Consider the following 15,489-nt stretch of genomic DNA (forward strand, 5'->3'; position numbering starts at 1 on the left):
AGTTCGTCAGCGCACCTGATGATGGTGACATGTCTGATTGCCGAAATATTGTGCCCATTGGACACTATGAACCGGCAGTATACCCATGGACTGTTCGAGTAATTTTTGCATTTTTCACTTAAACGAATATTATATTGCTCAGTACTTACATAAAAATTGTTGTCTTTCTTCTTACTCACCGATTCACTTGAAAGTTTGTAAAATCTGTTATGCTTAACATCACTCATTCTGAAGCAAAGCTGCAGAAGGAACACGATTAAAATAATTCGAGAAGATGACCATATGCATGACACTGATTGAAACTACGCAGTAGTGAGCGGATTGACAACTCATAATTGCCAACAAAGAAACTTAACTGAACACAAAATTGGCAATACTGAAACTTGTCTGAACTTGTACAACAGAGGGTGGAGTCTTTGATCCAGCTTTTACCAGTTTGCACATTTCCTGGTAAAAGTTAGCAGTCTATACAAACAATGAGAAATCTTGGACTTTTACCACACTGCAGTGGTAGATCTTAGGTTTCACTGGTTAATTCTAGGATGTACCAATTATCTTACTTTCACAGTAACTTATATATGTAACACACACACACACACACACACACACACACACACAAGGTCTGTTCAAAAAATTCCGGAACATAACATAATTTTGTGCTAATGGTGTGTTGGAGAAAGATGCAGTTGACATCCATGCACACGCCTGCATTTAAAGTGTAATTGCTGGAAGTTTCATTGTTGTATGTCTGTTAGTTATTGTTCAGTGCTGTATTGAGTAGAACGTTGCGTCACACAGTTTGCGATTTTCTAGACGGCAGAGACAGGAGCAATGCATGTGCATTAAATTTTTTGTGAAACTCAAGAAAATCTCTACAGACACACACCAAATGATGCAGCAAGTCTATGGTGATGGGTGCTTAAGCCGCACTCGGTGTTACAAATGGTTCACACTGTTTAAAAATGGTCAGATGCAAGTTAAAGATGATCCATATTCATCACACTCTTCAACATCACTGACAATGCTCATGTCAGGAACGTCAATAAAATTGTGCATGCCAGTCAAAGAGTGACTGACGGAGAGATTGGAGAAGAATGTCAGATTGCAGTTAATCATGTCGTGAAATTCTGACACAGCATCTTGAAATGCATCTTGTTGCCACCAAGTTTGTCCCTCTGTTCATGAGTCAAGACAAGAAAGACCTTCGTCTCTCAATCCGTGAAGAGCTTTTGGATTATGCATATGAGAAAGATATGTTCCTTAAGAGAATCATAACTGGTGATGAGACATGGGTCTACAGTTATGATGCTGAGACCAAGGTTCAGTCTTCAAAATGGGTCAGGAAAGGTCCTACAAGACCAAAAAAAGTTTGTCAGGTCAGATCAAGTGTCGAAGCCATGCTAATAGTTTCTTTTGTCTTTGAAGGATTAGTTTATCATGAGTTCATGCCACAGGGACAGACTGTTAATCAATGGTACTATGGGGGCATGTTGCGACACCTGCGAGAAAATGTGAGAAGGAAATGGCCTGAAATGTGGTGAGACCATTCAAAATCCCTTTTGGTGCATGACTATTGTACAGGAAGCAAAGTTGCTGTCCTGTCTCATCCTCTGTACTTTCAAGACGTGGCACTTATGGACTTTTCTTTTTTCTGTCCAAAATTGAAAACCCTGTTGAAAGGACAATGGTTTGCAACGATAGAAAAGATAAAAGAAAATGCAGATGGCACTTTGCACAATCCAGCAAGATGCGTAGCAAGACTGCTTCCAGAAGGGGCAATGGCATTGGGCTCTATGATGAATGGAAGAGAGTATTTTGAAGGAGGTAATGCACAATAAGTGAAAGGTAAGTGCAGAAAAATTTGTGGACAAGGTTGTGGAATTTTTTGAACATACCTTGTATAGTGAAAATTTTACTGATAGATGGTACTGTAAGCTTCTTAATGTAAATGGGGTTGGCTAAAACTGACAGATGAATCACAATATGGTGGCTATGATTTGAGTTGCACATTACACCATTGATTCTGTTCAGTATGCTTTACTGCACAAGTTCGGCAGTCAACAGTTGTGGCACTCTTAATTAGGTAAGTCTATACACTGTGGCTAAGTCCACAACACATGGGAAAATTGTCATGAGGCCAAAAACTGCATAAAAAGCAAAATTAAATCGGTTTCTAATTGTAGTGATATTGACGCAAGGCATGTTCAGTATGCTGTCCACCGTTTTCTGCCAGAAGTAGAAATCGTTAAACAGCTTGTTCCACAACAGATTGGAGTGTCTCAGGGGTCACATTCAGACTGCATTGTGTAATGCATGTGTTCAGTAGAACTAAGTTCGTAATTGGAGCACAGATCACATCATTCAGATAGCCACACAGCCAGAAGTTGCATGGATTAAGATTGGGTGAGCTGGATGGCCAGGCTGTAGGGAAATGATGGCTGATAGTTCTAGAATTTCCAAAACGGCTGTGTAGTGTGTGGAGAAGTGCCACCTTGCATGAACATAACCCTACCCACACATCCACACTGTCGATGATTTGGAATGACAGTGGTGTGCAAAAGATTCACATAGCACTTACCTGTGATGGTACAGGCAACGGGACTGGCAATACTCACCTTGGAAAATTACCACCCTATGATGAATGATGCCATCAACCCACACCACACAGACACCTTTGCATAATGAAGTAGTACCAATTCACATGTGTATGGATTTTCCATTGCTCATATTCTGCATATTGACATGTTCTTGGAGATGGAAATGGGCTTCATCTATCCACAGACTGTTCCATGGCCATTCATTGTCAACTTCCATGTGACCAAGAAATTCCAGTGCAGACATTTGTCCTGCTGGCAGGTCAGCAGGGAGCAACTCATGAACATGGGCAGTTTAGTAGGGTAGCAATGCAGGATGTTTCATAGGATTTTATGCACCGTGCTCGCAGGCATTTCCAACGTTCAGGCAATTCCGTGTGCAGTGCATTTTTGCACACCACCATTTGACCCCTCCTGCAAAGCTGTGACAAGATCTTTGACAGACATTGGAAATGTGTGGAGACTTGTAAATGGTCAGTGCTTGGTAAAAGGCAGGTAGCTTAACATCACAAAAAAATGTAAAATGTGTATTCAGACGAAAATATCCAATTTTCTTGCTGGAGACAATCACAACCATCAATTCACTCTGCAGCTACAGAAGAATGTTGAAGATTAGGTGGGTAGATCACGTAACTAATGAGGAGGTATTGATTAGGATTGGGGAGAAGAGAAGTTTGTGGTCCAACTTGACTAGAAGAAGGGATCGGTTGGTAGGACATGTTCTGAGGCATCAAGGGATCACAAATCTAGCATTGGAGGGCAGCGTGGAGGGTAAAAATCGTAGAGGGAGACCAAGAGATGAGTACACTAAGCAGATTCAGAAGGATGTAGGTTGCAGTAGGTACTGGGGGATGAAGAAGCTTGCACAGGATAGATTAGCATGGAGAGCTGCATCAAACCAGTCTCAGGACAAGACCACAACAACAACAACAACAACAACAACAACATATACAAACATAAAAGCACAAGAAACTATTAACTGTGTACTCAGGGAAAAAAGAGGGGGAGGATTAGAAATGAAGGGTAGATCATTCATATGGACTCCAAAATTAAAGGAACCCTTCTGTTTTGACAATGAGGGGAGTCATCTGTGTCCTCATCCTGACACGAGTTGGATCCTCTCATTCTGGGGTCTGTCTAAGTAATGTGCACTTCATTTCTAATGTTCCCTAACCTGTCCCTCTTTCCTCCTCTAAGATGGTACTCATAGTTCAAAATTCTAGAATAATTTCTTTCAACAGTGCTCAGTACTTTGACTCATGAAGGAAAGTGCTTCGCAGCCATTCTGTAAATTTGTAGTTTCCTCAATTGTGTTTTCCTGCTGATACATTGTGACAACTGTATTGCTTATAACTTTCTTCATTTCACATGTGGAGTAGCCCCTGTTTCTGTGGTGATGAGTTACCTTCAGGAAGCGCATATACTGAATCCAATTACAATGTTTTCAGTTAATGAGAGCAATATTGTTGTTGTGGTCAGTTCAAAGACTGGTTTGATGGTTTCTATGCAAGTTGCAACAGAACAGTGTGGGAGTATCCAGCTTGTTCTTATACCAGGCTTGATGTCAACAATTTTTTTCCTTTGATCTTGTTTTGTTAAGAGTATTTATCTGACAGTGACACAATATAGCTGTATTTTGTTAAAATGTATTTTTCACAGGATAGTTTTCAGTCTACTAATGATAATAGTTCATTTGTGTCATATGGAAACATTTTCTTTAAAATTATGTTTGTGATTTATTATACTGACAAACCAGATGACGGTCAAATTTTCAGTAGGCAATTTCTAAATTTGTATAGTTCATTCGAAAATCCTTTCTCTCCTCTCTCCAACAAATAAAGCTTTTGAAAAAATAATTTATCATTCAAAAATTATTTGTATTCAAAACTTTGGTGTTCTAGAAAATTCCAATCTTAAATAGTCATTATTTCCAAAATTCAGTACCATGGTTCTGTCGCCCGGATTTTTCTGCTTCCAAAAATGCCATTTCACTAAAATAACTTGTTCCCTTGTCAGTTATTCATTTTGGAAAATTAAACTTTCCTGAAACTTTTTGGTGGGCCTTGTAAGTAACTGTGAATATAGAAATCACCCTCATAAAACAACACTAATAATTTGCCATTTTCTAATTACACAGATCATAGTTGAAGACTTGCTCCTTTGCCTATTGCATCTTCAAGTATAACAATAATGGAAATTCTTGGAGGGAGCAGTATATAAGACAAGGGAAAGGCAACCACTTACTTATAACTGATTTATACCTGGAGCACACTAATACAACATAAAACAGCATTCACACTAGCCATTGAGCACTAGTTCTTTTTCCAACTATAGCACATGTATTCACACACACAGCCACCCAAAAATGCACTTCGTTTACCACTGCAAGACTAACAATACAGCTTTACTAGTCAGTCAGCGCAGTAATCCCTAAGTATATGAGAGCTGTGAGAATCGATATGTTAGTTCACCACCAGAGAATTTTGCGATATGGTGCTTATGAATTTAATTTGTTTACCTGGTTCAAATGTTTAGACTTATACTTGACAAAGCTAACACTGATTATAAACACAAAGAGATTAAAAATCAATTATTGCATTGTGGTAAACATTATTTGACATACGTTCATCAGATTCTTTAACAGGTGGAAGGCCATCGTCATGGAGACTATGGAGCTACTGGAGGTGTAATACCAGGTGAGTACATAATCTATCCTAGGCAGACCACTTCATCTTAGCACAATTACTGTGACTTACAACGGTGTGAACCTGCTTAAGTCTTGTGATAGTAATACTCTGCTATGAATAAGAAATTTACACGTGCACTTGTGACGAAGCAAACTGGGATCTCTTTACTTCCTCTCTTGTTTTGCCATCGGCCTCCTTAAAGTCATTTTAATCTGCCTCCTTAAAGTCATGTTATTTTCATTTTTGCCTAATTTCCATTAACATGCATGAATAGAATTTGCATATCCATAAAAGAGAAAGGTTGGCCCTCAGTCTTAAAGAATATAGCACCAGGTCTAATTTTGTGCTCAGTTTTGTGTATGTAATTAATTTCCTAATTTATTTTGACCATTCATAGTTAATAGCTTTGTTATAGGGTGAAATCAGTAATTGTTTCATGACTTAGATTCTGTTGTTGACTTACAAATATAAATTCCGTAATAATTATAAACATTTGGAAGAAGAACTACAAGGATTCTTAAATTACTTATTTGGTTCCATTTGAAAACATTTTAGCAAAGCCACCCCTTAATTAATTCCAAAATAATTACCAGGTTTGTCAAAAGTATTGTTTGTATAACTATATCTTAATTTCTATACCTAAAAACAAAGATGATGTGACTTACCAAATGAAAGTGCTGGCAGGTCGACAGACACACAAACGAACACAAACATACACACAAAATTCAAGCTTTCGCAACCAACGGTTGCCTCATCAGGAAAGAGGGAAGGAGAGGGAAAGATGAAAGGATGTGGGTTTTAAGGGAGAGGGTAAGGAGTCATTCCAGTCCCGGGAGCGGAAAGACTTACCTTAGGGGGGGAAAAAAGGACGGGTATACACTCGCACACACACACATATCCATCCACACATATACAGACACAAGCAGACATATTTAAAGGTCTTTAAATATGTCTGCTTGTGTCTGTATATGTTTGGATGGATATGTCTGTGTGTGTGTGTGTGTGTGTGTGTGTGTGTGTGTGTGTGTGTGCGCGTGTGTGCGCGCGAGTGTATACCCGTCCTTTTTTCCCCCTAAGGTAAGTCTTTCCGCTCCCGGGACTGGAATGACTCCTTACCCTCTCCCTTAAAACCCACATCCTTTCGTCTTTCCCTCTCCTTCCCTCTTTCCTGATGAGGCAACCGTTGGTTGCGAAAGCTTGAATTTTGTGTGTATGTTTGTGTTCGTTTGTGTGTCTGTCGACCTGCCAGCACTTTCATTTGGTAAGTCACATCATCTTTGTTTTTAGGTATATTTTTCCTAAGTGGAATGTTTCCTTCTATTATAACTATATTTTAATTTCATTATTTAAACAAATAATTCGGCCTAACATTTGTGGTAGAAGACTGTTAAAAAGAAGGAGTTTTTTGATGTATTCAGTTAATTAAATGAGTTATGCTCTAATTGTAATTTCTGTAACTTAAACACCAAACAACATATACTTTCAATGCCCATTATTGTGAGGATATATAAAGGCCCGAGTTTTGGTCCCGAGCCAGTCAGTCCATGGCTGATTTTCAGAGGGGAATTGTGTACTGTTTCAAGTAACAACAATGCATCAACTTAACAGTGGAATTAGTGTAACACAAATAGGCCATGTGTTAAAATAGTGACAGTGTCTGTTCAATCTGTTTGAGAAATGGTGTCACACGTACCATATTATTCTGCAAGAACTGTGAACTGTGTGGTTAGGTTTTAACTGCTCATAGATGTTCAACAGCAAACTATTGTAGCAGTATGCTGATCTTTGCCTGCAACCTATTAATGATGCTTATCAAAATTTACCAATAGTGAACTGGCCATATAACTGTGTAATATTGGGTGTTTGTGAACAGTGAAAGTCAAGAACTGTGAAATACAACTGTCAGCTACATCATTTACAGTAGTCAGTGTTCCACTCCCATTTTTCAGCCAGTATGACAATGCAGTATGTCAGCACCGAGCACTATCAACGAAGAAATAAAGCAGGCGAATGTCACACACTCTGTGTTGCCACTATGGTGATTGAATCACCATTTGTCCATAAGAGGAATGGGTACTGATCTACTGCCATGAATTAATGAGTCTGTTCTGATTTCATGACTTGTGTGTTGTGCAGCTTATTGCTTACTCTTTGTGTAAGAATGAGTTAAAATGGCTGTGAAGAAACAGTCCTGCCTCATGTGAATTAAGGTTAGTGACTCAATCAATGCAGAAAGACCAGAACTCACTATGAATTCTGTGAAATACATGGGCTATGAACTGTAAGTGAAAGAACAATGTCATGAATTACGGAAGGTCTCATGAACATTCACAATAGGAGAGCAGTGTCACGACAAGCATTTACTCTCATTTATGACACTCTTTTATGGGTTGCATGTTCAGATACCAATAATAAATGAGCTCTGCAATTTTGTAGGTAAATATGAAAGACTTATCATATTTGTAGTTGCCCAAGGAATTTTTTGATTTTTCACCTTACTCTACTAGTATTTCATGATATGCAGTAACACTGATTTGTTGTTATATCACTAACATATTTTATGAAAGCCCTGATATTGCTAAAATGTCTTTCACCTATTTGTAGCTTCCCACCTTTTTGTGTATTAATTCTTCAGTGTGTCTCAATAAGGCAGTATTGTTTTGCAATGAGAAGAAATATAGTAACTTTTCTTTACACTTATGCATTTCATTTCTTAAAAAAAAATGTTGATACAATTGATTCATTTTGCCAACATCCAGATGTTATCAACAACCAGGAAACATTATTGTATGCCAGTGGGTTGTCATAAGTTTCTGACAAGTACACTTAAAAAATTATACAATATACACTGTCTGGTGCTCATCGGAGAGAGATCCAGATGAAATGTCTGGGATGGAAAGGCTTGCTTGTTTCCTTCCATTGCAGTTAGTGATCACTGTCACCTCCACGGCATGGATTGTTGTGTCCACTGCTGCTTAGTTCCGCCATCACACTTGGCAGTGACAAGTGACTTTGAGTCATCAGACACAGTGAGACAAAGACCACTTGATGGGTGCTCCAGTGCCAGTGTCTGTTGCAACATAGAAAGTAGAAATTAGTCATGTAAGTAAACAAACATTTTTTTTTTTTGTAAAACAAACTTATAGATCTAGGTGAGATGTACCAAATATAGACTGGGTTAGTCAATAATAAAAAAGAAGATACTGTCTGAATATTCAAATAAAAAAAGGTGTAAAACCCAAGAGACACAAGGTTCTGAAGAGATGGAACCTATTAATAAAACATAACTGTGACCTAAAAATATAACAGAGGTCTAGTGAAAGAGTATTAAGTTTTTCATTTTAGGAGTCTCTGACTCCTTTGAAATTAACATTAGTAATTTGCAGGAACAAATTAGTGAATATTCTATTTTAAAATGATAGATCAAAACTGGATGAAATTGTAGAGAAATGTTAAGGATGAGGTGCATGGACAAATGTGAAAATGTTTGGCCAAAAGAGTTTATGAATAAGGAAATGACAGTGCAAATGGTAACTGCATAAAGGGTAAAACATAAACCAAGATTTGGAGAGAGGGTAGGATGTATACAAATGATACAGCAGATTTCAGCCTAATGAGTGTCCAAAAAGAAGTGTGTTGTGGAAATCAAATGAATGCTGTTACTAAAGGCCAGTCCTTGTAATGCATTTCACTCTGAAGTATTGTCTTGCCCAACGTCAAAGGATTTGTATTAACTCTCATGCCAAGCATTTGAGAGAAAAAACTTTTCAGTTGACAACTAGCTGAGGTACTTGCACAGAGGGGCCACAGAAATTTAAATGACTTTAAATAATATAAGATTAGTAAATTCTTATACTGAGTGGTACAAAGGAAATTGAGACACTGTCGTTAAAATTGTTGAATTAACTGAGGAGTTAAAATTTTAAGAGTCAGTGGCTGAATAAGACCAAAGCAAGGTTCTATGCAAAAAGGATGTTACTGGGACATAGGTTGTGGTGGGATTGATTAACCAGAAGTTGGAACAAAGTCATTCAAATTAGGCAGCAAATGTCTTGCAGCTAGTGGCAGTTACTTCAAAGAAGAAAAATTAGCACTGTAAGGTGTAAGACATGATAGGCTAGAACAGCTCGTATCCAACATATACAACAGCCATATTTAGAGCTAAATGCTGTTATTTGTTCCCAGTAGAAATCAGCGAAGGGAACTCATACACTTGGGAGAGATCACTTGCAAAATATGTATTCAGAGACGATAAACAGGTGTAGTGGCTAAAACTAGTATTTTACCACTCTCTTAACTCATAAGCTACCAGTGAGATAGTCTAATAAAGACAAATGTTTGAGTTTTACTTTGTTAAAACCTCTTATCTGTATAGAACATGTCTAGATAAGCTCAAGTACTGTGGTATGAATGGGACAGTGCTCAAATGGTTTAAATCATACCTGACTGGAAGAGTGCAGAAAGTTTAAATAAGCAGTTCTCATAATACGCAAAAAACTGGTGATTTCTCAAACTGGGGAACAATCAAGAATGGAGTGCCGCAAGGTTCGGTCTTGGGTCCTCTGCTGTTCTTAATATATATTAATGACTTGCCATTCTATATTCACGAAGATGCAAAGCTGGTACTTTTTGCTGATGATACAAGTATAGCTATCACACCCAACCGACAAGAATTAACTGGTGAAATTGTAAACAATATTTTTCAGAAAATCATTAATTGGTTCTCTGAAAATGGGCTCTCATTAAACTTTGACAAAACACAGTACATACAGTTCTACAGAGTAAATGGAATGACATCATTAATAAATATAGACTTCGATCAGAAATCGGTAGCTAAGGTAGAATATTCAAAATTTCTAGGTGTATGCATTGATGAGGGGTTGAACTAGAAAAAACACACTGAGGATCTGCTGAAACGTTTGAGTTCAGCTACTTATGCTATTAGGGTCATTGCAAATTTTGGTGATATACATCTGAGTAAATTATCTTACCACGCAATCCGAACGAATTCAAAAGTAAAAGCAGTGTACATAGCTACAACACTAGGAGAAAGGATTATCTTCACTACTCAAGGTTAAATCTAAATTTGGCTCAGAAGGGGGTAAATTATGCTGCCACAAAAGTCTTTGGTCACTTACCTAATAGCACTGTAAGTCTGACAGATAGCCATATAGCATTTAAAAGGAAATGAAAACAATTTTTTAATGGCAACTTCTTCTACTCATTAGATGCATTTTTGGATATAGTAAGTGGGTAATTTCCCCAATCCCCCCACAATAAAATAAAATAAAAAATAAAAGAAATTAAGTGTCATGTAATATTTTGTGTAATGTAATATCTTGTATAGACACCTTTTATTAACCTGACACGTTCCACATCATTACGAAGTACTAATCTAATCTAATCTCGAATCTTCCTGGGGCACCTACAAACCCAATAAATTAACTGTAAAATGCAGTTATCACCAATACAGATAGCATGGTGCACAATTTCACACATATCCCACTTTCTATGCACCACTAATACTCTGACTATCCTTTCCCACTAGATTTTCAACCAACTTCCATTGCCTAACTTTGAAATCCATTCCAATATATAATCTTTCTTCCAAGATTTGGTTTCTAAGCCTCATCTTGATTCTCTTTAGACCGTACAGCTACGAACAGGCCTCACCTTATCGATGATGCCCGTACAGAGATAAGAGTTAGTGATCATGACATCATAGTGAGAATGGTTACCAAAGTTAATAAATCCATCAAGGAGGCTATGAGAGCATGTATGCTGCAACGAGCAGATAGGCAGTTGTAGCATCCTATTTACACAACGAGTGGCCATCATTTAGTTTGAATAGGGGGACTATGGGAAATGTTTAAACTGACTGTCAGTCCTGCTGTGGGGAAATATGTGCCCAGTAAGTGAATTAAGGACTGAAAAGACCCTTGGTGATTTATAACAAAATTCAGGAAATGTTGAGGAAACAGAGACTGTTGCATTCTCAGTTCAAAACAGAATACGGAAATGTTGACAGGCGAAAGTTAGTAGTACTTGCTGAGAACCCAAGAAAATTCTGGTCCTGCATAAATTCAGTAAATGGGTTGAAGGCTTCTGTCCAGTCACTCATCGCCAGTTGGTGTGGCAATAGAAACCAGCGAAAGGAAAGCTGAAATTTTTAATTTTGTGTTGAAAAAATGGTTCACACAGGAGAACAGCACAGACAGATCATAGTTTAACCATCACATGACTGTCATATGGAGAACATAGAATTGGGTAGCCCTGGCATCAAGAAGCAGCTGAAAGAGTTGAAATTAAATGTATTTCCAGGCCTGGGTAAAATTTCATTACAGTTGTGCAGAGGTACTCTTCAGCATGGGCCTTTTTTTTCTTTCTTGCCTTTACCATGAATCTCTCACCAAGTGTGAAGTCCAAAGGAACTGGAAAAAGGTGCCGGTAACTTCTGTGTCTAGGGACGGTACAAGATTGGACCCGCAAAATTACACACCGATATCCTTAACATGGGTTTGCTGCAGAATTCTTGAACATATTCTCAGTCTGAATATGATATATTTGCTTGAAAAAGAAATATTCAGTCTACAAATCAGTGTGGCTTTAGGAAGTTGCCATTCATCACATCAAATAGAAATTCTATATAAGTCATCCCGTATCCTCCAATAATCACTGAAAGACAACTACTTCCTGTTCATTGAGGTGTTATCAGCAAACATTCACAAAGTGCTGCTCTCCCTATAGAGAACAGGAGCAGTCCTTTCACACTTCCATTGCTGCATTCCTGACGATACTTTCCTTTTTACTATCCTTCCCCTCTTCCAATCCTCCATCTAATCACCCGACTGCAACTAGCTGCCCTACCCTCTCTCCACGTCATCCCTGTTTGCTTCCACAAGCAGCACTTTACCATTCCCCACCTCTACCTTGCTATACCTCCCCCTCTCCACCCCACCCCAGCCTCCTTACCCCCACCACCAGGTTGCCTCTCCCATCATGCACTGCTGCTTGCAATCTGGCTTCAGCTGCCAGAGATGGTCTCGTGTGTGTGTGTGTGTGTGTGTGTGTGTGTGTGTGTGTGTGTGTGTGTGTGTGTGTTTTACTGGCCAGAAGTTCACATTCTGATGGTCTTTTTGTTGTGCCTATATGTGAGCCAACAATTCCATTATATTGTGAGTAGCAACTATCCTTTTCGTAATATTGTTATAACCCATCTTGGATTTTTCACTGTTTGAAGTATTTCATTTGTCATCCATTGGTTTTTCACAGTTACCTTCCTTGTACCTATGTTTTTCTCCCCATCTTCTGTGATTTCCCTTTTGAGAGATGTCCATTCCTCTTCAGCTGAACTGCCTACTGAGCTATCCCTTATCACAGTGGCCATAGCCTCAGAGAACTTCAAGAGTATCTGTGTATTGATGCTTCCCGAGAAGTCTCTTACCCTACTCTTCATAATTACCAAATTGTGATTCAAGTCTCTATGTACCCCTGGGTACATCTAACAGTCCAATATCTGCCTGACCAAGATGAAATCTCACTGAAATCATCTTGTCTTTTCCAAGCATACCACCTCCTACTGTGATTCTTGAATAGAGTATTGCTGTTATCATCTGAAATTTATTGCAGAAGTCAAGTCTTCTCCTCTCTCATTCCTACTGCCTAGCCCATATCCTCCCGTAATCCTTTCTCTACTCGTTTCCCTATAACTGCATTCCAATCCCCTATGATTATTAGACTTTAATCTCCCTTTGTGTACTGTACCAAGTCACCTGTTCAGTATCCTCATCTACTTTCTCTATGTCTCAATCTTCTTCTTGAGATGTTGGCACGTATACCAGAACTACCATTGCCAGTGTTGTTCTGCTGTCGACTCTGATGAGAACAATCCTGTCATTGAACTGTTCACTCTCTGCCCTGCCTTCCTACTCATAACAAATCCCACTCCCTTTATTCCATTTTCTGCTGCTGTTGATATTGCCCTGAACTCAGGTGACCAGAAATCCTCATCATCTTTCCATTTCACTTCTCTGACACCCAATATATCTAGACTGAGCTTTTCCCTTTTCAGATTTTTAAGCTTCCCTACCACATTCAAACTTCTGACATTCCACACCCCAACTCATAGAATGTTATCATTTCATTCGTTATTGAATCTTTTTCTCGTGGTCACCTTCCCTTGGCAGTCCCCTCCCGTAGATCTGAAAGCAGGACTAGTCTGGAATCTTTTGCCAATGGAGAGCTCATGATGACACCTTTTCAATTATCACAGCTGATTCTTCTGCTTTTTAGGGGCAGTTTCCCACCCCAAGGGCAAGTGAGTGCCCTGAACCTCTGTGTGCCCCTCCATTCTCTTTGACAAGGCTGCTGACAGAATGGGATGACTTCTTATGCCAGAAGCCTTTTGCCATCATTGATGATGACTTTTATTCAGAATTTAAGAAGTAGTGGGATTCAAATCCGGGACCAAGATGTTATGATTACTAATGAAAGACGCTGCCATTAGACTAAATGTATGGCTACCAGCTCAGTATTCACCTAGTCAGATGTTGGACACCACCTAAAAAGCACATCCGACCTGGCTGGCACACCGGCGCCGACTCCCCAAACCCCTTAAGTGATGTGGTAACGTGTGGCTATTCAGACATGTCAACTTAGTTCCTACAACTTCCACTAATTTTGATGACTCTGAAGTACAGGGTTCTTAAAACAAGTGTTCTGTATTCTTACAGGAGATGATAGTGATAAAAAATGGAGACAAAAGTTGTATGAACATTTGTAAGGAAACAAATGCTTGTTGATATATGGGTCATTCTGTTCTGTGATAGCTGTCTGTCATTACTACAAGGGTTGACTGAAAAGTAATGCCTCCACCTTCATACCTCTTCAACAGTTGGCAGCATTGGTATGTGGCAGGTACTGGCTTGGTCTGTAGCCTCTTCTCTACAGCTCCAGTTGGTGGGAAGCCTTAGCATTGAACAGTTGTGTTGTTACAGTGTAAAGTATGGAACCCTGCGCAGCAGGTCAGTCAATGCGATTTAAGCAACGTGCAGTCACTGAATTCTTGACAGCAGGAGGTGTCACCCCACAGGAGATTCATCAGAGAATGAAAGCAGTTTACGGTGATTGTGTCTATGTGAATACTGTGTGTCATTGGGCGAATAAATTTAAAGATGTTCAGGTGGGAACATCTGACCTGCATGACAGACAAAGAGTTGAACATCCTGTGATAGCAACCACTGAGTTTCACAAGCAAAATGTTGACAGATTGATTCAGGATGATTGCTGTATCACTCAGAGAGAAATTGCAACACAATCAGCATTTCACAAGAACGTGTGGCTCACATTATTGCTTTGCTTGGCTATTGGAAGATCTGTGCACAATGGGTACCCCGGATACTGAATCCTGAAATGAAAGCACACAGACTTGAAATTTGCCAGGAACTCCTGTTGCATTATGAGAATGAAGGAGACACTTGCTCCGTTCAATCATGGGACATAATTATGCTTTTGATGAAGACGTTGAGAGAACTGTGATACTGTGGTTGCGGAAACAGAGTGTTGACTTCTTCCATGACGGCTTCAGAAAACTTGTTCATCATTGGCAGAAATGTATCCAACTGGCTGGTGATTATGTGGAAAAGTGAATATCAGTAATTAAAGATCACACTCAAAGGATTATTTCTGCATTTGATTTATTAAAATATTCCCACTTGAACCCAATTAACGAAGGTGGAGGCATTACTTTTCATTCAAGCCTTGTGTATATAGTGTTCAGTGTTGTTCTCAAAGAATTGACATCTTGTGCAAACACTTCTGGCTGCCCTCGAATTTGGTCACACATGCTTCTGTAATGTGCTCACATTGTCAATGGGTGTGAAATACATAAATGCTTTTAAATGTCACTAAAAATGAAGTTGAGATAAAGATTGAGCGAATGGGGAGGCTATGCTACTCGATGTCCTCAACCAATCCATTGCTCATTAAACTCAAAGTAATTTTGCACAAGATGTAAGTGGTGCTCTGCCATGAATAAACCACAACCATTGTCTTTCTAAGCAGGTGATATGGAATAATGGGACACCATCCCACTATTTTCATTGTTTACAATCAACTGAATAACTAACTTCGTTCTGATGCCAACAAAATTTCCAAATGACAGATATAAAATTGCTGAATCAGGAGACAGTTCTGAATGCTATGTATGT

The 15,489-nt window shown here is 38.9% G+C and overlaps 2 protein-coding genes across 2 annotated transcripts in view; one reads left to right on the forward strand and one right to left on the reverse strand.

Annotated features, from left to right (window-relative positions):
- The first annotated feature begins 5,244 nt into the window (after positions 1 to 5,244).
- The window catches only part of LOC126162788 (uncharacterized), a 640,449-nt gene continuing 630,204 nt past the window's right edge, over positions 5,245 to 15,489 (forward strand). The window contains exon 1 of the mRNA XM_049919506.1: positions 5,245 to 5,290. The gene's annotated coding sequence lies outside the window, so the exon portion shown is untranslated. The remainder of the gene's footprint in view (positions 5,291 to 15,489) is intronic.
- LOC126162787 (polypeptide N-acetylgalactosaminyltransferase 1-like) overlaps positions 7,948 to 15,489 on the reverse strand; it is a 353,756-nt gene continuing 346,214 nt past the window's right edge. Inside the window, exon 12 of the mRNA XM_049919504.1 lies at positions 7,948 to 8,351. Coding sequence (XP_049775461.1) covers positions 8,220 to 8,351 — 132 coding nt within the window. The 3' untranslated portion in view covers positions 7,948 to 8,219. The remainder of the gene's footprint in view (positions 8,352 to 15,489) is intronic.

The sequence above is a fragment of the Schistocerca cancellata genome, chromosome 2 (assembly GCF_023864275.1).
Source record: "Schistocerca cancellata isolate TAMUIC-IGC-003103 chromosome 2, iqSchCanc2.1, whole genome shotgun sequence".
Classification (NCBI taxonomy): Eukaryota; Metazoa; Arthropoda; class Insecta; order Orthoptera; family Acrididae; genus Schistocerca; species Schistocerca cancellata.